Here is a 24,082-nt window from a genome sequence, read left to right on the forward strand (position 1 = left end):
CTTTTCCCAGTACTGTTCTGTGTTCAACAACAGCAAAAGCAATTTCAATGGGACAGATGCCATATCCTCACAGAGTATGCCTGTCTACCTTTTATTTCATGTTAAAATTTAATATATTTTAATCTTGTGCATTGTGTCCATAGGTAGTTTTGGTTACAGTCAGAAAGCTTCGGCATTCCAGTATTTTCTGTGTGGCTATTCAGCCACCTAATCCTGTGTACGTGCAAGGTACCGCAGCACCCACGCGCCGTCTGTGAGCAGTAGATGGCCTGGCAGTCAGCTCCTGAACACGGCCCGGGCAGTGCAGGCTGGAGGGAACTTCATTTCTAGACACTGTTCCTGCCCGCTCTGTGCTAGGAGATACCAGGAGGAATCAGCCCCATGACGCAGCTATGTTACCCTTTCCGGTGCTTGGCATTGTTTCCTTCAGAGGACAAGCTGACAGTCAGGGATAAGAAAAAAGACTCTCAGTTATGCAGAGGTAGTCGTGTCCAAGATGTTACTCTGAAATCTGCTTTCTCGGAGTCGCTGCCTACCGCCTTTCTCTCCCCTACCACCAGAGCTGGGAATTTGACTAAAAATGCTATATTCTTCCTGAGGGTGAATAGTTCTCTTATTTAGCAGGAGTGATATGGATGCAGCTAAAGAGGTACACAGAACTAATTTGGTCTGTGTCAGTGTACAGGAAAAATGTGTGCAAGGGCATATCTAAGAGACTCTGCTTCTCCACCAGTACAGCAATGTTCAGTTCCTCAGCTCAGTGTTCATGAGAAGGTTAGACTGCCTGTTGGCAGATCGCTCCACTTAAACAAACAAAGGCGACGTGAGTCAAAGGGTGAAGAACAGAAAAAAAGGCCCGTAAGCTCTTTTATTAAATTGGGACCCACTGACTGGGCAAGATTGTCAGAGAGTAAACAGCTCTCATTCCCACAGCATCAACAACACGCAACAAAAGCATACAGCGCTGCTGTTTCACAACACTGATGTTCTTCCCACTGTCATTTTGCACCAGAGTTTCCGTGCAATAAAATATTTGAAAACTTCTAATTGATGTATATACAGCTTCCTGTAGAAACAGGAAAAAAATGACTATGCACAGAAGCCTACCTTCTCTGTTGTTGATTTCATCATATAGTTTAAGCTTAATAACACTTAATTGCATAAAAAATTGCACACAGCGTTTAGGGCTGGATTGGGAGATCTGGGCTTATTTCCATACCTGGAAATACAGTAGCGTCTACAACTTAATTTATGCAACTTACGATAAATACTATGAAATCAAATACATCTCAATTACGTGCAATTGTGTTTATTCTAAATCCAGCTCCAGCTCTAGGTTTGGAAGTGCCTGCTGAAGGATGTGAACAGTGGTTTCTTTCTCTCTTATTCCGGGAAGGTCACTCAGATACAAATATTCAAGGTTCCTATAAACATTTTAAAAGAAAAGTCAGCAACTATTATTTAACTGTTGACACAGAAATTAGACAAAGGATTATTCTACCATAGTTGAGTATTTTAAAAGATTACTGGTTCTAAAGGAAGTTTTCTTTCTGAAGTGGGTGCTTAAAGTTTTTAGCTCACCATAAGTTCAGTCCTCCTACACAGCTGAAAAAGAGATCCTGGACCCCCCACATCATGAAGCTTCTTTTAGATTAAATAGTATTTAATAATTTCAATAGCATTTAGTAGAAGTTATTTTAATGCAAATAATAGAGTAATATAGGAAGTCCTTAATCACAACTTTCTGTAGGATGAAATCCAAGTCACCATACCACCCGTTTGTAGATGTCTATTAACTCCATGTAATACTAAGCAGTTCTGAGTTACTTTAAGGCCACGGTTCAATAAAGCACCTACATTCAATAAAGCACCTACAGATGTGCTTCAGAGCTACAGAGGTGCACAGTATCTAATCTGCACTGCTTCCTATGCCTGAGCGCTAGAAGACACAGCTCTGCCCTAAGACCTTTCAGGCTACAGCGAGGACGAGATAACTGAGTGATATGCTGTGTGTCAGCAGAGAGCACGTGTCCTGCTCTGATTTGCGCAGCAATCAACATTGCATACGTTACTTCAGGTGGAAGTGGGAGATGCTGTGCTCAGCTCTGAAGGCAGAAGCGCAGCTATGGATTCACATACTGCAGCGGGCGATTCTGGCGTTCTCAGCTGCAGGCCTCAGTGCTACACAACTCCCTGACCAGCCTTAAAAGGCTGATTAATATGTGTATGTTAATCCATGTGTCTTTTCAGAGCTACCCACAACACTGTCTTCAACCATGCTTGAAGAAACTTTTCCTGCAGTGGCAGTGCCATCCCTCCCAGACTGTCATTCAGGTCGGTCCCCAAACCCAGCCATCCCACAGCCCCCCCACCGTCTGAAACAGCCCAGAAACATTCAGACTTCAGCCCTTCCAGTCAAGACAATCCCAAAACTGCGGGGGGAGGTAACAGCTAGGGAGCAAGGATTGCTCAGCAGCTCACATACGTCAGCTTGTGAAGTGCAATGATGCCTTTATCTGTGACGTTCCCACAGGAAATTATCTTCAGCTGGAGGAGACTCTTCTGTAGATTCTTCGTCTCGCTGAGCCTCTGCAGACACTCATCCTGTATGTAAATACACTTCTGCAGCTTGATTTCTGTAACATGTTCAAGACCGTCTAGAAAGACAAAAATGAGTATTTGCTTCAGAATACCAGGAACAACCTGTACTGGTTGTTAAGTTCTTGCTTTAGTAACTGCCTCCAAAACCACACAGCAACATGCTCCTTAATACAGTGGGGCTGTAACACACAACGCATCTCCAAAGTCCCTTTGCGGTACTTCAAATATATGAAAAACCCCAGGGCTTGGATGCTTTTGGTAAGATTCTAAGAGCTTTGACATGGGCAAGTAACAAAAAAACCTCTACAAGTTTGGGTGATAAATGATGACTCTGACTTAAGAATGTACTAATGCAGGAAATTCAAGGTTCCCTGCCAATGAAAAAATGAAATGGTCTGTTCCCCACTTTGGTTTTTGTTATTTAAAGGAGACCTGAAACACCGTTTTGATCTCTCTATTTTGTAAGAAACTCAGAGCCTGTGCTTTTTTTTTATCTTTGAAGACATCATAGATGCCTGGAGAACAAGTACAGACACCAAAAACATCACTTGGTTTAGAAGACAAAGAATATTTAAAGTAGTGCTTTTTGCTACCAACTACTTAACTATGAACTCAACAAAATAGCAAAACTTTGTCACACTTCTTTAGTGCTACTGTCACTTCAGGTAAGGGCTGATGAAGTTCCCAATCTCTTTCTGCTTCACACCACACCTCCAGCAAAATCTTAGGAACTGCTGAGTATTTGTAGAACCATTTTAAGGAAAAAAATAATCCAAAAGATTTCTATGTATCTTACTAAGGAATGAGAAAATGACACTGTTATTCATATTTTGATGCAACCGGAAGAACTAAGACCATTCAGCATAATCTTTGTACAGCTGTGTTTACATTACCCAAATAGTCAAATCCTCTGTACATGATGCAAGAGTCAGTGGCATTAATTGCTTCTATCTTGTATTTCCCCAAGGGCCCCGTTGGGAGACCGTTGTAGTCCTGCTGCCATTTCTGATAGCCTTGATAGCGCACCAGGGCACCACATCGCAACAGCCATTCTGAAGCTGCCCTGTCAGGGCCAACGGCTTGTATACGTTCGTAGTCCACTCTGCAAAGACAGAAAGAGCACTCACATGGTTTCTATAAAGTGGCAGATTTCTTGTCTTGACGATAATAATACTGCACAACAAACATTTCGTTATGTGCAGAATAAGATGTCAGAAAAGTAAGAATATAATTTACTGGAAATGGTTTACGTGTAATTATTTCGATAGTGCTAGTTCTCAATCAGTCTGGCATAAGGGGTTTTTTAACTTGTTTTAAATGGCAGATGCTTTTGGTAAAAGAAGAAAGAATACAAATGCAACTTGACTTGACCCTTCTGATTGTTTCCTTCCATCTCTGTAAGGGGAGATAAAAAATGCCTTTCTCTACCCAGAGTAAGGCTTTACAACAATTGCAAATTTGTCTCCCAAACATATTTTGCTTATATAAAAACCTCTCATTGCCTGTCACATGGATGTCATTGATGAAGCCTTTTTTCCTCAACAATCACAATTTTTCAAAATGACACAATCCAGCAATTAGTTAAAATCCTTGGATCCATTCAGGGAAATGATATCTTTCTTAGTCTGGTGAGGAATGCTGAAGACAGAAGCAGAGACCTGGAAGACATTCCTGTCTGAGCCTCCCGTCTCATTACAGCAATCAGCTACACCATGCAACCCTTTCCACAGAGCTAGAAAGTGTAAGGCAAAACCATTAGCTACTGGCAAAAGCTATGGGGCACAGAAAGAGTTTCACAGAGAAAGTCTTTATCCTTCTAAAAGTAAATGTGAAACCCTTGTCTGGCCGAATCATATTGTAAACGATGGGTTGGTTAGATGCTTTTCTAAGTAAGTGAAGGGGGCACGGTTGTGCTATTGGTTTAAATGCATTTGGGGGTCAAAGGAAGACCAGCATTTAGGGAGAGAATCCACGTTGCCAGCTTGCCTCGGCCACCCTGGGGAGGAGAGCAAAGCACGCACCTTCCTCGGGAAGGCCACGGCTTTGTGACTGGACACAGGTCAGGAACGACCCCTGCCAAGCATCAACATGCAATCTGGGGGAAAAGACGAGCACCGACAGTAGAAAATGTTCTCTCCACTCCTCGGACTTAATGCCCTCTGCTTCACAAACCGCGAACGGGTACGTGGGGCCCGTTAATACACTTGTGCACACCGAATCACTCTTACTTGTTGAACACGGCATTCAGCCATCCCCAGAAGAGTCTGCAGCCGCCCGGCAGCGGCAGTTTCCTTAGGCTGCGCACCGGCTGTGCAAGTTTTCCCAACAGCATCCTGTTCTTGAAGAAAAGGAGAGAGGGGAAACGCAGATGTTACATGGAGCTGTCAGCCCCAGCTCCCGAAGCAGCAGGACGGGCGGCCCGCACCCGGCTTCCCCTCAAGGCCCAACCAGCTCTGTCAGCCCAGCAGGCGCGAAGCCGCGGGGATCAGCGCCCTGAGGGGAGGGCCCCCCGCCGCCGCCGCCCTCCCGGGATCCCCGCCCGCCGGGCTGTCCCCAAACGCCGTCCAAACCGGCGAACCGTCCGCGAAAGCCGCCCCGAGCCGAGCCAGCCCTCCCCCGGCCGCCCCTCACCGCCGCCGCGCAGCGGGCGCGGAAGGAGGAGCCGGGCCCGCTGTGTATCACCGCCCCCAAGATGGCGGCGGCGGCGGGGCTGCTGCGGCAGCGGGCGGGCGGCGGGGCCGCGGCGGTGTGGCGGGCCCAGCGCCGCCAGCGCAGGTGAGGCCGCGGGGCGGGAGCGGCGGGCGGCCCTGCTTGAGCCCCGCCGCCTCCTCCTCCTCCTCCTCCTCCTCCTTGGCGTGCCCCTGCCCGCGCTCCCTCAGCGCTTCCCTCACGGCGGGAGGGCGGCCATGAGGGGCCGGGCCGTCGCCTTCCCCTCAGGGTCGAGGGCGGGAGGCGGGGAGCGCTGTCGGGGTGAGCTTACGGCCCGTCTCTGTCTCCGTGCAGCACTTTCGACGTGGCGGTGGTGGGAGCGGGAATCGTGGGGCTGGCCTCCGCCCGGGAGCTCGTCCGGCGGCACCCCTCGCTCACCTTCGCCGTGCTGGAGAAGGAGAAGGAGCTAGGTATGGTGCCGGTGTGCCTTCCTCACCCGTGTGTTTGGGGTTACCTGGTGTCAGTCTGCCAGAAATCATCACTGAAGCACACGCTGGCCAAAACCTCAGTATTTCGTGAACGTACGTCTAAGGGGCAGCTCTGCTTTTGGGTGGGCGAGCAGCAGTGGAAGAGCATCTGCCCTTGTCGCTGATGGATTCCACCCGGGGAAGAGCATCTTCGTTCCCAGGTGCTGCTGGCTTTGCCCTGACGGGGCGTTTCTTCCTCCCTTCACACGAGGATGCGTCTGTCCTTCAGTGGAGAAGCGGAGTTGTCATCAGTCTGTACTTTGCTGCTGGGACTTCAAGTTAGGACTTTTAAGCTAAGAAAGAGCGAACGTTGCCACTTCATGGTTTGAAAGTGGCAGGTCTTACTGGCCTGAGGCTCCAGCAGCAGGGATTTGGGGGAAAAGGGCGAGGAGGATGAACGACTCAAGTATGGAGCAGTGCAGGTTGCAGAGGGGCAAGGGCAGGTCTGGTTTAGTGCTGCACAGAGCGGGAGGCAGAGAGGATGAACTGAGGAATGGTGCCAGGATGGCTTTTTGGTGGGGCATGAGGAGAAGAGTGAACAGCAAACAGTGATGGTTGGTGGGCAGAGGGGGAGGGTTGGGAAGTATCGCTGCTTAAAAATGTCTGGGAGCTGCTGGTTTGGGCAAAGTCGACACCTGTCTATTAATTGCCAGAAATGTAAACCACTGTCATTTGCCTTGTCTTTCTGGATATAGGCCAGGTTGGATGGGGCTCTGAGCAACCTGCTCTAGTGGAAGGTGTCCCTGCCCATGGCAAGGGGGTTGGAACTAGATGATCTTTAAGGTCCCTTCCAACCCAAACTGTTGTGTGGTTCATTCTGTGATATCTCCATATATGCTGTGCAAGTATCTGTCCTTTGCATGGAGGGTCAAAGGTAAAGAACTAACTCAGGATAACTGGGAGGGTATTGCTAGTTACAGGCCCAGCGTTAGCCAGAGTAAAATGACACAGCGCCCAGTGTTGCCTGCTTACACACGAAATCTTGAGGCAGTCTGCACCTGGGCATCTGTCCTGGCTTTGAAATAAGAAAGTATGAGCCCTGTGGCTTCATTGTTTGAAAGCTTTTCTGGCTCGCTGAAGTACAAGCACAGGTTCATCATAAGCAGTCTTTTCACAGCAAGTGCTTATGCAGATGCACGGTCACTCAGGGTAGGTAGGAGCAACCCCAAGCGATCATGTCAATGCCTAACTCAAAATAAGATGTATGAGCCCAAGCTCTTGCTTTAAATAGCTCCGTCAGCCAGGCTATACATTGCTTTTGAGATGTTACATGTATGATACGAAGTGGCTTTTTATCCCCAAGGCAAGACATGCATGAAGTCCTTAACAGTTGTGTGAGTGCAAAGCAGGAGTGACCTTTGGGAGTCAATATTTTGAGGGAGACCCTGCCCAAATTACTTCAATAAAAAATGTTTGTGATATTTTTCACCTCTGTTTTACTTAGTTACAAAGAGGAAATAGCAACCTAATCTGGTTCACAAATACTTGAAAAGCCTATCAGGCCTGCCAGCGTGTCCAAAGAAATGGAGGATTGCACAGACATTCTGTTAGATGAGGCCTTTAAGGATGCCTTTCATTTTAAAAAACAGGTTTCTTAAAATTAATTTTAACACATAGAAAATTTGAATTGATTGGCCTGCAGTTGTAGCTCTTGGAGGAAAAACTCGTGATTCCCCCCCCCGGCCGTTGATTCAACACATTGCAAGCTGTGATGGTTTATTATTAACTAGGTCTTGCTGTGTCAGTATTTTTCTAGCCTTTTGAGACCGAGGGAGGAATTGTGTTTGCTGTGCAGTTACCTTATTTGAGCATCTCTTGTTGTAACACTGATTTAGGGCATGACCTCAAATTGCTCGCTCTTCTGACAGCTGAAGTAATTAAGGTATGACCCAATCATGGGAACATGTATTTTAATAATGTATTTTGCCTTCTATTTAGCTCATCACCAGAGTGGACATAACAGTGGTGTGATTCACAGCGGAATTTACTACACACCTGGATCTCTGAAAGCTAAGCTATGTGTGCAGGGTGCAGCCCTCTGCTACGAGTACTGTGACCAGAAGGGAATACCATATAAACAGTGTGGGAAGGTATAGGAAGCGCTGTGTGTTCTTACTTTACCTTTGGAAACTGAGACTGTATAATGTATGTTACAATGTATAGCATAGGCCTGGTTGTGGACTTTCTCCCAAGAGATGAGTTTCTGCGACACTTAATAGCTTCAGGATGAATGTGCCTTTTTGTTTTCTTCTTTCAAGCAACTCAAATCAATTTCTTTTCTGGGCCTAAATGGTAATTCTCCTTCTCTGTGGACTGAGCTGAAATATCCCAGGTAATGGTGGAAGCCAAGCCCCGTGGAGGGACACCTCTGTAGCTCCAGGGAACACAAAAGACTCTCAGTATGTGCATGCCATACTTCTTGGCATGTCAGGCTCTGAAAAGACATGGTGACTTGAAAACAGCTCCATATGTGACACAGCTACATGCATTTATGCCGTTTTACATCCACCTAACACAACCTGAAATGCTGGGGACAGAAGAGTGGCTGTACTGATTCAGCTTGGGGTCTATCCAACCCTATATCCTGTTTCTGCAAATGTCTGGAAGCAGAGACCCAGGCAGGAATGAGAACAAGACAAGCAAATTATTAACTCCCCCAGAACTATTTTCAGCTCAGGTTATTTTCTGAGCCTGCTCTGTTTTGTCTGTGGTGACTCTCAATGGATTTCTCTTCCAAGTGTTTTTCAATTAAAAGCATTTGCATCACAGCATACTTTGATGAGCAGTTCCAGAGACCAACAACCCACTACATGAAGAGTTACATCATTTTGAAACTGGCTTCTACAAGCTTCATCTGATGGCCCCTAGCCCTTGTGTTGGAAGAGGTGGTGAACAGTTGATCCGTGCTCACACTCTCCAAGTTGCACATAATTTTATATACCCTCCTCCCCCAAAGTCGTCCCTTCCAGCTGGTGAGTCCTAGTCTGCTCAGTCATTCCTCTTAGGGAAGCTTTTTCATGACTCTCTCCACCCTGCCTTCATTCTCTGAACCATTTCTAGTTTAATGCACCTTTGATAAAAGATGAGGACCACAACTGCGGACAGCATTCAAGGTGTGGTGAGGCTCTGGATTTTTGCAGTGAAATAGTAGAGTTCTCTGTATTATCCTGTATCCTTTTCCTAGTTGTTCCTAACATTCAATTTAGAGCTTTTCAGCTGTCACTAGGCACTGAGCTGATGTTTCCATAGGATTGTCTATCCTAACCCCAAGATCTTGGTCCCGAGTGATAACTTTGAATTTGGATTCCATTATTTTATACATGAGGCTATGACTGCTTTTTCTATGATCATCATTTCACATTCATCTGCGTTGAATTTCGTCTGCCATTTTGTTAGTAGCTCGTTTAACTCGGAAGATCCCTCTGCAGTTCCTTACAGTCAGCTCTTGTCTAAACCACCTTGAGTCACTTTAAACCATCACCCGACTTTCTCACCACCCTGGTTGCCCCTTTCCAGCTTGCTCATAAACATCTTGGACAGCACGAGCCTTTCTCTTAAAAGTGCAACGCAGACCCTGTCTGATGTGACAAGCGCCACTTCAAGGCTCCCTTGCTCAGCACCCACTGGGAGCTGGGTACAGATCTCTCCCAGCTCTGGGGTGCAGAGCTGAAATCCCTGGATGTGGCTGTGTTGTGAGTCCTGCACCAGTGCAGGTGGTGGTTGTCCTGGCCTGGTTGTGTTCCGTGCTGTGTTCGTGCTGTGCTCCCTCCGCTGCAGCGCTGGTCACAAGATGGCACTGTGGATTTGCCTGAAGTTATACGCCTGCTCTCGACTCAAAGCACCAAGACAACAGAATGGTTCTGTAGGAGCCGGTGTGAGCTTGGGCAGGGCTAGGACTGACCCAGCAGCATTATTGGTCCTTCGCTGACACTGAATTTGTGTACTTCCACATCACCTTCCCCAGCAGTGTTATTCCAGGGAAGATGATGGTGAGGCTTTACAGCTAGTTTTACATAAAGCAGCCCCCGGCCTGGAGAACTTAGTGCCTTCTCGAGGCAAAGATGCCTGTATTGCTAGACCTGAGCTGGACCTGCAAGTAGTGTGGTCTGGGCAGTCTTGGCACAGATAATGCATAGTCTTGATAAATCTTTTGTGATAGTTCTGAGGTAACTACATGGTTAAATGAAGTGAAGCTGGTACAATTCAGTTTAGACACCATGTCAGAACGTGTCCTTCCTCTCGTATCGAGACTGTTTGAGGTTTGTACATCTTGGGTTAAGTTCAGTTTTATTTTTGGAAGCATTCCAGTGGCTCTTTAAAATCATATTCTCTTCTTTCACATTGAGATTTGTAGTCTTGTGGTACTTTTAGCAAATATTATCTGTTGATAGTAACTTGAACTACAGTTTAACATTTGTTTTTCACTCTCCTTAATATATTAGTGCTTCCTCAGTAGTAGTAGGTATTTATAGAATCTTGTGCAACTAATGGCACAAACCACATTTTTTCCCCCCCTTGAAATATAATTCACTGTTCACTCATTCACTAGTGCTTGCTTGTTAGCTTGGGCTTGATGCCAAACCTGAACTGGCTTTGTATATTTTGCTCACTGGTATGCCTTGTTATCTTTTTCTGAAGCTAATTGTAGCCGTTGAACAAGATGAAATTCCAAGACTTAAAGCTCTGTATGAAAGAGGGCTGCAGAACAACGTCCGAGGTCTGAAACTGATTGGAGCAAAAGAAATACAAGCGAAAGAACCCTTCTGCAGGGTAAGGGATTTGCTTATTTTTATTTGGCATGTAAGACCTCAGTTTCTCAGGTGACATTATTTTTTAATTTAACATAAATATGTTTCTGGCCTTGAGGTAATTTGCATGGGTGACAAGTTCAAAAGAGCCTGAAAACTCAGAAGAAATATAATTGTCAACAAAAATAAATGTATCCATTTATTTCTAGAACTTTTTAGCTCAGCGCAATCCTTCATATGCATTTGTCATTACATACACATGAGACCAGATCTAACATAACATAAGGTGATTCTGCAGAATCTTTCTTGGTGACACTTACTTTCACTTCAGGTTTCTCACTCACCTGTTCTCATTCTCTTGCTTGTCAGTTCATAGTCGATCAGTTCTCCGTGTGTTGAAGTCATAAAGAGCTGCTGCTGCAAATGATGTGCTGGCTGTTTCATAAGGGCCAGCATTCACAAATTAGAGAGCAGGTAATCCATTTCACTTGCAGCCTGCAAAAGGAATCAGAATTATTTGAGTCGAAGTAGGAGACTTTATAGTCCCTTAGTCCCCGTGCAAGCCTGAATTTATAGGCAAATGGACAGAGCCTACAAGTTGTTCAAACTTCATCCTTTTCCCAGCTTTACACAGACATGTCCTCCCTGATGTATATGCTCAGAAACAAACAAAAAAACCCCAGTTCTCTCACCAATGACAACGAGTGATTTTTATTTTTACTTTTTCTAATCTTTATTTTTTTGCCCCTTCTCCTTGCAGGTGCTTACTTTTATGTTTTTGTGGTTGATAGGCAGATTTTCCTTTGCCCACGTTAGAGCTGCTGTATCTGAGTTTATGCTGAGATGATTCTGCTCCTTCCCACTAGAATTATTTAACTTGCAGTAAGGCTTGATAGTGCAGCAATGAAAATTCCTTCCCATCTGTAAGTGTGGATTTGGATCAAGCCAATTTCAATCCAGTTGCTTCCTACGCATGTGATTGTTATGTAGCACTTCTCAGCTTGTTTATTTTCAAAGCAGGAGAAATGTGAGTAGTTTATGGAATACAGATTTGTTGTTGTTTAGTATGTCTTTGAAATTAAAATCTGGATATAAATTCCCCATACTGTTTCATCTGGCAGCTTGCTATTGGTGTAGCTGCATGACTCATTGCTTATGAGTGGCTGTAGGTACAGACAAAAATTTTCTGGAGAGGAATCTTTTTAAACCTTTTTTTCTCATAAACATTTTGTATCCACTCCTTAAAACATTCTTCGCGTATTCAAGATCCAGCTGAGCGTTTACTTCTGCAAATGAGTAGATTCAGATGGGTCTTACTTAATTTGCTTTTGTTTCCTGAGCTGAGTCCTTTCCTCGTAAGCAAAGGGAACTTGAATGGTGTTTTAAAACATTGCACTGTATATCAAGTGGGGAGGAAGGTTTTGTGTAAGATACAGTTTTACCAACCATTCTGGTTGTCCTGGGCATGTAAATGGCCCCTGCTATTGTAGTATCTGAGTAGCTGACAGTCTTTTAGTGTAGTTACACTTGCAACATCTCTCTGAGATAAAGTAGTCCTACTACCCTTATTTTATAGCTGGAACTAGGAAAATATTGTGATGCCATCTAGCATAAGTATTATGTGAGAAACTGAGCCTTTTTGGTATAAAGATAGTAAAACGTCTCTGAGCAACATTAGAAATTCTAGCTACACACTGGACTTGAACCTTGCTTTCTACTAGGACAAGTATAGGCTCTTGTCTAACTCAAAAGAGGCTTTTCTCTCTGATGTGCACGCAGTAAGTGTTGAGATGATACCTTTTAGCCTCGCAGGAGGCATTGGCAACAGCCATGCATCAGGTAGAACTCCCAAGTGATCATTTGAAGGCGGAATTGCATAGTGCACAGTGAAAAATAAGTACATATTAGCTGAACCTGAGGTTAGGTAACCTGATTTATCATTAAGCGCTCTGTTGAGAAGACTTGTTTATGCTGTAGTTGGACGATCACTCAATCCACCCTAAGTAGTTTTCACCATATTAGTTGTCAGCAAACATGAACGCTGGAGCTGGCACATGCAGAGACTAGGAACAAGCATCCAGGGATGGGGAGGCAGCGGTACTCCCTTCTCAATGGCAATGCACAGTATTCCAGATGAAATATTCTCTGTATTGAAGACCAAAGTCCCCATACAGCCTTCACTGTTCTTCTGTATCTTAATACCGTTTCAGGGTCTGATGGCCCTTGATTCTCCATATACCGGCATTGTGAATTATAAACAAGTGGCTCAGTCCTATGCTGAAGACTTCCAGGAAGCAGGTGGGACGATCTTGACTGATTTTGAAGTTACAAACATGGAGATGGCTAAAGAAAGTTCTTCAGAAAGTGAAGATGGTAAGGCAGTTTTTTAACCTGCATTTACTAGAGTCTTGCCAAAGATTTTGTTCAAAACACATTTGCTTTAACTGAAATGACATTTCTGAACCTTTCTGTCTCATAGGGTTGAGACAGAGGGCAAAATTATGTTAGTGAGAGTATTGACCAAGCTCACTTTTTTTTTTTTTTTTGCAGGCAGGTCGCCCTTCAGCTGAAACATTTAAAGCTGATGGACAAAAATGATAGTAAAATTGAGGAAGAAGGTTGTTCTCTCCTATAAAATCAGATTTAGCTCAATATTGCATGTGTATTCTTGTGGTAGTGCTTTTTCTTTATCCTGGAAGGCAGGTTGGATCTGTGCTGGTACACATATGGAAGAATAAAAAAACCCTATTAATTCATAAATACAGTTATGTCCACCAACATCAGTTGCTCCAGAGCTTGAAGATACTCCAGTGGAAGAATCCTTCATTGTGGAAAGCTGCTTGTTCTGTTATGCATTCTAGTAATTCCTTCTCTTGTCTAATTCTATTACAGGACTAAAATACCCAGTCATTGTTAGGAACTCAAAGGTAAGAATTAAACTGAAGATTTAATTGCTTAATAGGAAGCTGTTTCTCCTTTTCTTACGAATTTTTGTTGAGTCCTGGTGGATTAATCAGCTCTCTAAAAAAAGTTAAAAAGCTGCTGCTGTTCAGTAACATGATCGCTGTAATCTAGGACTGCTTTTATAAAACAACTGCAATCAATTCTTAACAATGAACATGTTCAGATTTTACTGTGTACCGGGAATAGTAATGAAAGTTAACTTTCTCTTTCTTCTGCCTAACCTATGTTTAACTGTATATGTCACCTTCTTTATTTGCACATTCTTATGCTTGCTGTTTGCAAGGACTCCTTTTATGACTTATTCATTTGGTGAGGAACACCTATTTTCATGTTTGCTTTTGGTCTTTGGCATCTATAAAAATGATAAGGAGGCATTTAGAATCATTTTATCATCAGAAGGCCACAAGCTAATTTATTAAAACAGGTGCATCTACGGGTGTCACTTACATGTTAATGCTGCACAGGAAATGTAGTTATAACCTTTTCACCTTCAGGAGAGAATATCTGGACTCTTCTTTGGAGGGGGGAAGACAAACAAACAAAAAACAACCTCACAACCCCTCCAATAGTTTTTAAAGTTACTGCTGCTACTGCTTTTTTTCTTGTATTTCTGCTCTTTCACTAAAAAGTAGCTTCCAAAATCTGTTAGATTCCTTCACCAAATACTAGTATTTTTTTAATGGAAACATTTTTAGTTGAAGAAAAAACTCACAGTATTTAAAAACAAATACTGTGAGCTAGCTAGCTAGCTAGATATAGTTTGTAATTTTATTTATTTATGTAGATGGTAAGGTGTTTAGATATTTAACAGCAATCTATAACTGTGTGCTATGAACTTGCGTAGCTTTCTGGATAAACTACTTTTCAGTAGTATGACCACTCCTGGTGCATGGGGAGAAATCTGTTAACAGCCTTATTTACCCAAACGTATTGTGATTGCTTAGCTACCCCACCTATCACGTACCCTCTGGCAATGCAGACCTGGCCAGGGAGCTGCAGGCCAGCCTGGCATCAGGGCTTTGCAGGATGCAGAGATGAGGGAGGGCCAGAGGGAGACATTTGGTTTGCTGGAGGAGCGGAGTCTTTGACGCGGATGTGTTGGGCCTCTGCCCTGTACAATAAGCATGCTTGTGTAATGCACGAGGCTCTGTGTTCTGGGAACGGAACCTGAAAGTAGTCTGAGAATCAATGACATGTTTCTTTTTTTATTCTTTTTTTTTATTCCCTTTCCTGCCTCTTTTCTATAAAGATTCTTCCAGTCCTACCTGCCCAATGAATTGCCGTTTTAGGATGGTTCTCCTCCAGGGAATGGATGGGTATTGGAGCCAGATTTCAAAGCCTCAAAACAGCCAACAACTCAGATTGTTCTCAGCTCTGTGACTCCCTCCAAACTGTCACGCACAAACAGGGTTTTTATTCTTCATGCCTATTTTTTTAGACCAGGAAAACACAAAAAAGATACAAGAAACAGAATTCACCCTGAATACTTGAAGGGCAAAACGCATTGGTGGGTGGTGTTTTGTTTTGATTTGTTTGGGTTTTTTTTAACAACTGAAGCATCTCTTTCCGGTTCAACAACTAGCATATTATCCTACTACTTGAACTCCTCTCTTCACTAGCTAAGCGTGCACATTAATTTCTTCACTCCACCATACAGCAGAAAGGTTACCTGCTTACAGGTATGCACTAATTTATTCAGCGACTTCCCACATCCTGCAGGAGAAATTCTCCTGCCAACAAAGCATGGACAACTTTCAAGTTTAGGGCTTTTTTATCTTCCATTAAGAAGATAAAGAATTAGATGAAACAATTAAATGTTTCTGCCTCCTTTTGAAAATATGGTTGGTTTTCTTTCTGGTCTTGACTCATTTTTTTCCAAGGCTTGTAGGTGATGGGTGTTTTTTTAGTAGATAGGGTGAATTTTTGTGTGTTTTTTGGTTTGGTTTGTTTTTTTTTTTTCCACAGGGTGAGGAAATCTACTGTCGGCACATCGTGACCTGTGCAGGACTTTACTCAGACCGCCTGTCTGAGATCAGTGGCTGCAGCCCTGAACCTCGTATTGTACCCTTCCGTGGAGATTATTTGGTGCTAAAACCAGAAAAGTGCTATATGGTTAAAGGAAATATTTACCCGGTATGTACTTTCTTGTCTGTCTTTCACAGTGCACCCTAAGAACAGCTAAAACTACAGAAATAAGGGCAATACTACATGGTTATTTCTGTTACACTGCAGATAGTGATGCACAACATGTGGATGTAGATTCAGTTGCTTTCTGACAGGACAGCTTGTTTTTGTTAATTCTTGAGGAACAGGTAGAAGTACCATGTGGGAAGTTATTGCCAATCTTGTTTGTTTGTTTGTTTGTGGTTTTGTTGTTGTTTTGGTTTTGGTTTTTTTTAATAGGGAAAGAATGAAACATTTAGCATGATGGCCACATGCCCACAAAAGCCTGGCTTCTTTTTTTATGTTATAAAATAAATCTGTAGGCAGGATTCAGAATTCAATGAGGGACAACAGTAAATAATTAATTACTTAGATGTAGGGTTTAATCTTGTGTGCTAATATCCAAAGCTCAGATTTAGATATTTGCCTCTCAACCTCATCTTTGAATTAGCTTTACTTTCTATGACAAAAAATAGACACAGGAGGAAAAGGACAAACTTTCTACCATCTAATATAGACAAACAGTGTGATGAAGAGGATCAATCCCAGACAGAAAGTGAAGATAGCAAGCAGGAAGAGAGAATTCCTAGGGCAGCATTTATTTTTTTAATTCATGCAGTACGTTGCCTTTCTGAATATGAACTTAGATTTGCCTGCTAAACGCTGGAGCAGGTTGCCTTAGGGAAATTGTGGAACCCTGGGCATTGGATGTTTGTCTCACCTCTTCTCACCTGAGAATGATTCAGGATCCTGTCTTGGGATGTGAGGGAGGAACTGGCTGGGGTGTGAGGGTACCTTCCAGCCTTGTTTCATGGCTGTGTGAGGATAGCTTGGACCCTTTGAAATTTTTTGTTATGGCCAAATATGGTAAGAAGATTAGAAAATTGCATGACTCTTAGTGATATGGCTTGCACAGGCATACTCTTCGCTGGGTAAAAAACTGGCTGGGTGGCCGGGCCCAAAGAGTGGTGGTGAATGGAGTTAAATCCAGTTGGCAGCCGGTCACAAGTGGTGTTCCCTAGGGCTCAGTATTAGGGCCAGTTCTGTTTAATATCTTTACCAATGATCTGGACGAGGGGATTGAGTGCACCCTCAGTAAGTTTGCAGATGACACCAAGTTGGGTGGGAGTGTTGATCTGCTCGAGGGCAGGAAGGGTCTACAGAGGGATCTGGACAGGCTGGATCGATGGGCTGAGGCCAATTGTACGTGGTTCAACAAGGCCAAGTGCCGGGTCCTGCACTTGGGTCACAACAACCCCATGCAGCGCTACAGGCTTGGGGAAGAGTGGCTGGAAAGCTGCCTGGTGGAAAAGGACCTGGGCGTGCTGGTTGACAGCCGGCTGAATATGAGCCAGCAGTGTGCCCAGGTGGCCAAGGCGGCCAACGGCATCCTGGCCTGTATCAGAAATAGTGTGGCCAGCAGGAGCAGGGCAGTGATCGTCCCCCTGTACTTGGCACTGGTGAGGCTGCACCTCGAGTACTGTGTTCAGTTTTGGGCCCCTCATGACAAGAAAGACATGGAGGTGCTGGAGTGTGTCCAAAGAAGGGCAGCGAAGCTGGTGAAGGGTCTAGAGCACAAGTCTTATGGGGAATGGCTGAAGGAACTGGGGTTGTTTAGCCTGGAGAAAAGGAGGCTGAGGGGAGACCTTATCGCTCTCTACAACTACCTGAAAGGAGGTTGTAGCGAGGTGGGTGTCCATCTCTTCTCCCAAGTAACTAGTGATAGGACAAGAGGAAGCAGCCTTAAGTTGCGGCAAGGGAGGTTTAGATTGGATATTAGGAAAACTTTCTTCACTGAAAGGGTTGTCAAGCACTGGAACAGGCTGCCCAGGGAAGCGGTTGAGTCACCATCCCTGGAAGTATTTAAAAGACATGTAGACGTGGCGCTTAGGGACACGGTTTAGTGGTGGACTTGGCAGTGTTAGGTTAATGCTTGGACTCAGTGATCTTAAAGGTCTTTTCCAACCTAAACGATTCTATGATTCTGTGTTACCAGAAATGTAATGTAGTTTGTGGAGTGGTTGCACTAAGCTTTGAAAGTATTAAAAGCGTATTTTTAACAGGAAAAACAGTGCACTGAATACAGAAAAGGAACATATCTTGAAGCAATTTTTAGTTAGAACAATACTGTTTTTTGAGAAATACCCAACACTTGCTTATTTTCAGACTATAACACAGTCACCTCTGTAGTCACCTTTTCTAAATAGCTAAAGATCTTGAAGTGCCAGCTCATGAAGAGGTGTGCTTATTTAATACTTGTATCTGCATATAGACGGCTTATTTCCGTTTCAGCCTTTGCACACAATTACACTGTATTCCATTCACAAATAAAAAAGAAACTGCAGATACTTATTATTAGCATTAATCAGGCTTGCTAACTGCATGTTGTTTTGAGCAATACAGGAATGGTGAGGTTTTCCTAATATTTATAACCTATTTTATTGCGGTATAATTACTACTGGTGAATAGCATTAGTGTGTCATTGGTTTTGTTGTGGTTGATTTATATCCTGAGAAATCGTGTATTTTTTGCCCTGTTGTTTGTTTTGCTTTTGCCTAAGATGTAGTCTTACTTGGCCCTGCTGTGTTCTTCAGTGTTTTAAATTCATTATGTGCTATAACTGCACAATTAACAAGCAGAAAAACCAGTACAGGAGCCAAGTGTATGGTTATATGACTCAAATCTTGTAGTGATTGGAAATAAAATGGCAAATCTACTTCCTTTTCCACTTTCATTTAAAAATAGTTATTTCCGTTTATTGGGAAGACAACTCCTTTATTGTGTTTCAGTTTGGTTTATTTGCTCTCTCACACAATAAGCTGTAAATGTCTGTACTTTCTTCATCACAAATGTTTTCCACCTTTCCTGGATAAGTTTGTTGACTTGAGTGGCTGCATGGCTGTTTCTCTGATCTGGTTTGTAACAGCTGTAATAACTCTTGTATTCTGCTTTAGGTTCCCAATCCTCGGTTCCCTTTTCTGGGATTTCATTTCACGCCAAGAATGGATGGCAGTGTTTGGCTTGGTCCTAATGCAGTACTAGCCTTTAAGCGAGAGGGCTACAAATTGTTTGACTTCAGCACTGGAGACTTTTTAGATGCTGTAACGTACAGGTAATATCTTGTCTTTTTATCTGCTGAACGCAGTTATTTGTCAGCTTGTGACTCCATGGAAGCTAGTTCTTGTCAAAAAGCCTGCTTTTGCCAAGTTTTTGGTCTGTTTAAAGACAGCTGTGCTGATAAGGGTGGACTTCTCCAAGACATTTGACTTCATGTGATCCAATATTTGAATTTTCATAAACTACCAAGACATGTCTCAGCTGGTCTGAGAATGTGGCTGCTCATCAGAAGGTACTCGTGAGCCATGTTGCTACTAGTGGAGCTCTTCCAGGATTGGTTTTGGTCCAATGCAGTGTGATATTTTAATCAGCCTAGACAGTGTGATTAAAATACCTGCAGAGGATGCTTGCAAGAGAGAACAGAGAGTGGTCTGAATTGCCATGTTAAACTCTGTCAGACCATCAATATACATTTAAAAAATATCCAAGTGCTAGGAAATACGTTAAGGGCCACGAATGCAGGCCAGGAAGCTGTCTTAGAAAGCATGTCAGAGGAATTAGGAGTCATTGATAAAATTGCAAACATAAATGAACAGAGTATCTGTAGAAGTTGAGGGAAATCTTGCTTCTCTATGAGGGGCTGGACAGACCATTAGCAAGTGCTCAATTTTAGAAATTAGACTTGAAAAAGGATGTGAAAATATTGGGGAGGATCCCAGGAGAGGCTGAAAAACAGGTCAGGGAACTGGAAAGTAGCTTTCTGGCAAACAGCTCAACTTAATGCAGTTTATTAAAGAGTTGAAAGCATTTTGATCATTGTCTGTAGATTTTTATACTGGAAGACTTGAGGAAAGCAAAGCAAGCAAACAAGATTTGTGAAGACATAGCAAGATTCATTGACTGAAAGCTGAGGGGTTTAGGAGTGTGACAATCTTTTTACAATGATTGTGGAAAAGTCTCAAGCGGCATGTCTGTCTTCCCTCATGCATGTGGGTTTTCAGTCTCTTGCCATTTGACTTGACCAGAGAAAAATCCTGGACATAGGAAGGACTGGAGTTCAGAGTTAATTCTCAAAGAGAGAATGTAAATGCAATGCTACAGCTCTGTAAACAAGGTGTGTTGAAGCAGGGAAGGACAAACATATTTCTCAAGTAGAAAGCATTGATCATATTACTGATGTTGGGAATGGAAACTTTTGCCATGCAGTTGCATTTGCTACCTTGAGACAAGGGGAGTCAAAAGAATCTCTTAGTGTTAGTTTGAACCTTCTTAGTGTTAGTTTGACATGGCTGCATTTATCATGCAAGATTTGTTCTTACTGCAGTTATTTTGTCTCCTACAGTGGGTTATGGAAGCTTGTGCTGAGAAACTTGTCTTATGGACTGAGTGAAATGTACAGAGCCTGTTTCCTTAGTGCACAGGTGAAGGAACTTCAAAAGTTCATCCCTGAGGTCACCATCAATGATGTACTGAGGTAAAGCAAACTTTTCTTGTTAGTAACACCCAGTGGCTTGTTAAATCTCTCATTTTTAACAGCAGCAAATGTAGCATTAGCTTACTCCCTTCCTCCACCAAAATATGCTACCAAAGCATAGAAGCATTTAGGTACTTTCTACAGGAAGGTCTTTTATATTGTGTTTGCTTGTGTATAGGCAAGTTTGATGAATATTTGTGTGACTTTCTACACTCCCCATAGGCTGAAATTCACACTTGTGACATATTCACAAAAAAGAAAAAGTCCCTTTATCCTAGTGACACATTCAGTAGCCTGAACATAATCTGAGTTCACAAAGAAAGCAAAACACCAACGATATTCAGAGGGGAGGCCAGGTTGCGAGTTGCTACTAAGTGAGTATTGACTTAGTTTAATCATCTCAATAAAATTGTATTCAGCTTCTTACTGTGCAGAGAGAGAAACTAATTCAAAGGAGTTCAGAAGTGCTAAGGAACTGAAGGGACTTGTGAGGAAAGGTGAGGCATTTAGATACGTGGAGGTGGGTTTAACTGTCCAAACATTTGCAGGGAGAAAATCCAGACTAAGAAAAGCTTGAGTATGGTAAAAGGGAGTTATCCAGCTCAGGCAGTAGACCATTGGCATGAAATTCATGTTTGACAAGGCTTGCTATGTCAGAACAAAGGGTTTCCTTTTTGAAAAGAGAGGGCATGTTTGTGTGTGTGGGGAGGAGAGTAACTTCACAACCAGGAAAGATACAGAAGATCCTCTGCTTGGCTACCTGCCCTTGTTTTACCGTAAAGAGTGTGAGACATCTCCCACTGACTCACAAGTGTTAAACTTCCCTGTGCTGCCCCAAAAGCCTGACTGGGCTTTGACTCCACAGTCTGCCTTCCTTGCTGTTTCCCTGGGCACCTTCACAAGGTCAGAACAGAACTGATTTTCTGTCTTCAGAAAACGTTTGCTTTCTAATGGTGAGCTCCTCCTTTATTTTGCAGAGGTCCATCTGGAGTGAGAGCTCAAGCATTGGACAGTGATGGAAATTTGGTAGATGACTTTGTATTTGATGGAGGCAGTGGAGATATTGGAAGCAGAATTCTTCACGTCAGAAATGCCCCTTCTCCTGCTGCTACCTCCTCCCTTGCCATCGCAAAAATGATTGCAGATGAAGTGAAGCAAAGATTTGAATTGTGAATGATTGACAGGCGTAGTGTGGTTTTACCCCTCTTGTACGTGTAGCAGCTTGTCTGCGTTGAGTGAACTCTGCAGCCTTTAATGACAAAGATAAAACAGGCAACATGTTGCTTGCAAGACCAGCGTTGGTATAGCTGTGCAGTGCAAAACCAGCATTTGAAATGTTTGCCTTTGCCAGCCCACAACTTCTCAGCTTCACGAATAAAGGAGTTTCGGTGCCTGGTAAGACCTGGTGCAGTACAGCCATCTGCAAGAAAGAAGCAAACAGCCTTGTTTGCAGTAAAGGTTTGTCCACCTGAGCAGGAACAGCCTGTGGAGGGGCTGGTGCCAGGCACAACGTGAGGGTCTCCCAGGACCATCGTGGGCCTTTAGGTGGAGCAGGAAGAGCCTCTGTGGTGGGGTTGCCCACACGGACTTCCCATGCCTTTGGTCTAAATGTTGCCTGCTCCTCGCACTCTGGAGTGGTGGTCGGTCCTCTGAAAAACCACAAGCATGGGGTGGTTCTCTGTGTGCTTTCTCTCTGACTCCCTTTAAATGGGAGTCTACAGTCCCCTAGCTTACATTGAAGTAATGGAGATGGAAGGGTAAGCCCTGCTTAAGGGTTCTGCCGATATGGAATTAAGGGCTTTATCAGAGACTGAAAACAATATTCAGAGGCTTTTACATGAATGTAGAGTATTTCAGAGAAAATTAAGGCTAAGAAGGGATTACCAAATCCAAGTCAATTTAGATACGCAATTCAGATACGCTGTCTATCTGATCGCTGTCTCTATTTTTTTATAGAGCTGAAATAAAAATGTATACATAAACAGTCATTTTTCATTTAACTTAAATCTGGGAAGTCAGCACTGATCAGAAACTACTCCAGTGGTTTTGGGTTTTGGTGTTTTTTTCCTTTGAATACTGGTAATGCAAATGGAGCTTATCTTTGTACAGCATGTTGAGCAATCCAGTGGAAATGGTCTTTGTAAAAGCAAATGTGAAGGGAGGGAAGCTACAGAAACCTGTCTTAATTGAGTCATGTTGCATACTGCTTCCCTTGGAGCCCAAACACCAATGAGTCAGGAAGGCTTCCCATTTCCCACATGGCTGGCAAGAGGGGAGCTTGGAAAGTGCTGGTTACTCTTCTGAACTCTTACTGATATTTGAAGTTCTATCAGAGGTGCACCTGGAAGAGAGTGTGTGTGGAGTACATGCTTTAAACTAGAGAGAGATGTTAAACAAGTTTGGTACTAAGCTAAATGAGTATCTTGGTGTGTTCTGCATAATTGCTACAAAAAAGAATTATGTGGCCCCAGGGACAAAGTACTTGAGAATACTTTTAAAGCAGATGTTCACAGGATGTTGGGTAATACAGATAATTGTGGGTAGTTTGCTACCAGGCAATTTGCCATACTGATTTTTTTTTAAGGTTACTTTCTTTACTCCCCTGACATGCATGAGGGAGTGTGTTAACGTAGGAGGTCAGGTGTGCTAGCTGATGTTTTTACTGTACGGAGCTGAGCCACTTTTGAGAAAGAAAGGGCTTAACCTCTTGGGGGGGTTTGTTTGTTTGTTTGTTTGTTTGTTTTTCCTGGTGACATCTACTTTACCAGAAAGGTGACTCCTGTATAAGGACAACCTGGAAATTCAAACAATAAGCCCTTCAAAGAAAAACTTTGGTCATTATTCTTAGCCACAATAACACTAGACGGATGTTCAGATATGCCAAATGCTAAAATGCCATACAGCTCTGTAAAAGTTGTATCTTCACAATGGAACAATCGTATCTTCACTCCCCACCAGAACTGTTGCCTATCAACAGTAAATACTACAAAAAGATTGCAAAAGCAACTTCCTCCCACACGAGGTGTGGCCCTGACATGTATTAACAGAATAAAGAACATTAAAATGTAAAGCAGTCATATACTATGGTGAATCTTAAGTCAGCACATTCAACTGTGCAGCCTGCTGTGCTTTTTACTCTCAGGAGATGATTACTTTGGGGTAGAGTTTAAATGAAGATTTTAAATTATGAGTCCTTATGTAGGAATCTGTGAAATATTTATATTTTTAGAGATAAAGTTATAAACATTTTTTAAAGGAATAACTTCAGAGAATTATGATAATGGGGTTTCAGACATAAATCTTGTTGCCCACAAAGTGTGAAAATGTACGAATATATTTTCCAAAGGGTCTAATTCACTTGGATGGCTTGATAACCGTGCCTTTCTCTGTTATGATTAAAATAGTGTGGTGGTTTTTTTTTTTAATTGCTGTGAGGTCTGTGTATTTCTCCTGACTTACAGAAATGTTTCACTGGTATTTGCTAATTCTCATCTGAATTAGGCAGGATGTAGCTCTATATAATAGGAATTACTTTATTGGGGGTGGGGGGTCACACATGACCAAACTTGTCTTCCTAAAGTACCTGTATCTTATCTGTGCTTATCACACTTCAAGCTTTTTTTCACACCCGTATGTATGCAGTGGACGGAACTAGTCTTAAGCCTGATCTGGACCTGCACCGGCATGTGGAATGGTAATTCTTCAAATTTTGAATAAATGCATTAGGACAGCTTTGGACAAACACAGTTAATTCCCCAAAAGTGTCCCGTAAGGTCAGTCCTAAATTCTGGGAAGAGTACGGCATATTATATCTTTTTTAAAACATTGCAAAGAAATGATACGGTGCCCCGTATCATGGCTTATGGGATGGCTGCTCTTGGGCAAACGAGCTCCTTTAG

At 43.2% G+C, this 24,082-nt stretch overlaps 2 protein-coding genes across 4 annotated transcripts; one reads left to right on the forward strand and one right to left on the reverse strand.

The window, feature by feature from the left end:
- Positions 1–62: 62 nt before the first annotated feature.
- On the reverse strand, positions 63–5,453 carry DMAC2L (distal membrane arm assembly component 2 like). 3 transcript variants are annotated; one of them, XM_052783673.1, is made up of 5 exons: positions 4,830–5,128; positions 3,495–3,703; positions 2,486–2,657; positions 1,298–1,424; positions 63–438 (listed from the first exon to the last, which is right to left on the reverse strand). In XM_052783673.1, exons 1-4 carry the CDS (start codon positions 4,931–4,933, stop codon positions 1,310–1,312), a joined length of 600 nt encoding a protein of 199 aa, XP_052639633.1. In that variant the 5' UTR covers positions 4,934–5,128; the 3' UTR covers positions 63–438; positions 1,298–1,309. The 3 variants fall into 3 exon arrangements, with proteins under 3 accessions (XP_052639633.1, XP_052639635.1, XP_052639634.1); XM_052783675.1 differs by lacking the exon at positions 63–438 and adding an exon at positions 5,233–5,453 and having other exon boundaries at positions 837–1,424; positions 4,830–4,939; XM_052783674.1 differs by lacking the exon at positions 63–438 and adding an exon at positions 5,180–5,231 and having other exon boundaries at positions 837–1,424; positions 4,830–4,939.
- L2HGDH (L-2-hydroxyglutarate dehydrogenase) lies at positions 5,251–23,604 on the forward strand. Its single transcript, XM_052783670.1, has 10 exons — positions 5,251–5,376; positions 5,605–5,720; positions 7,716–7,867; positions 10,416–10,547; positions 12,736–12,898; positions 13,418–13,452; positions 15,455–15,622; positions 18,607–18,764; positions 20,052–20,183; positions 21,161–23,604. The coding sequence occupies exons 1-10, from the start codon at positions 5,294–5,296 to the stop codon at positions 21,354–21,356; spliced, it is 1,335 nt and encodes a 444-aa protein (XP_052639630.1). The 5' UTR covers positions 5,251–5,293; the 3' UTR covers positions 21,357–23,604.
- The last annotated feature ends 478 nt before the right edge of the window (positions 23,605–24,082 follow it).

The sequence above is a fragment of the Harpia harpyja genome, chromosome 3, assembly GCF_026419915.1.
Source record: "Harpia harpyja isolate bHarHar1 chromosome 3, bHarHar1 primary haplotype, whole genome shotgun sequence".
Classification (NCBI taxonomy): domain Eukaryota; kingdom Metazoa; phylum Chordata; class Aves; order Accipitriformes; family Accipitridae; genus Harpia; species Harpia harpyja.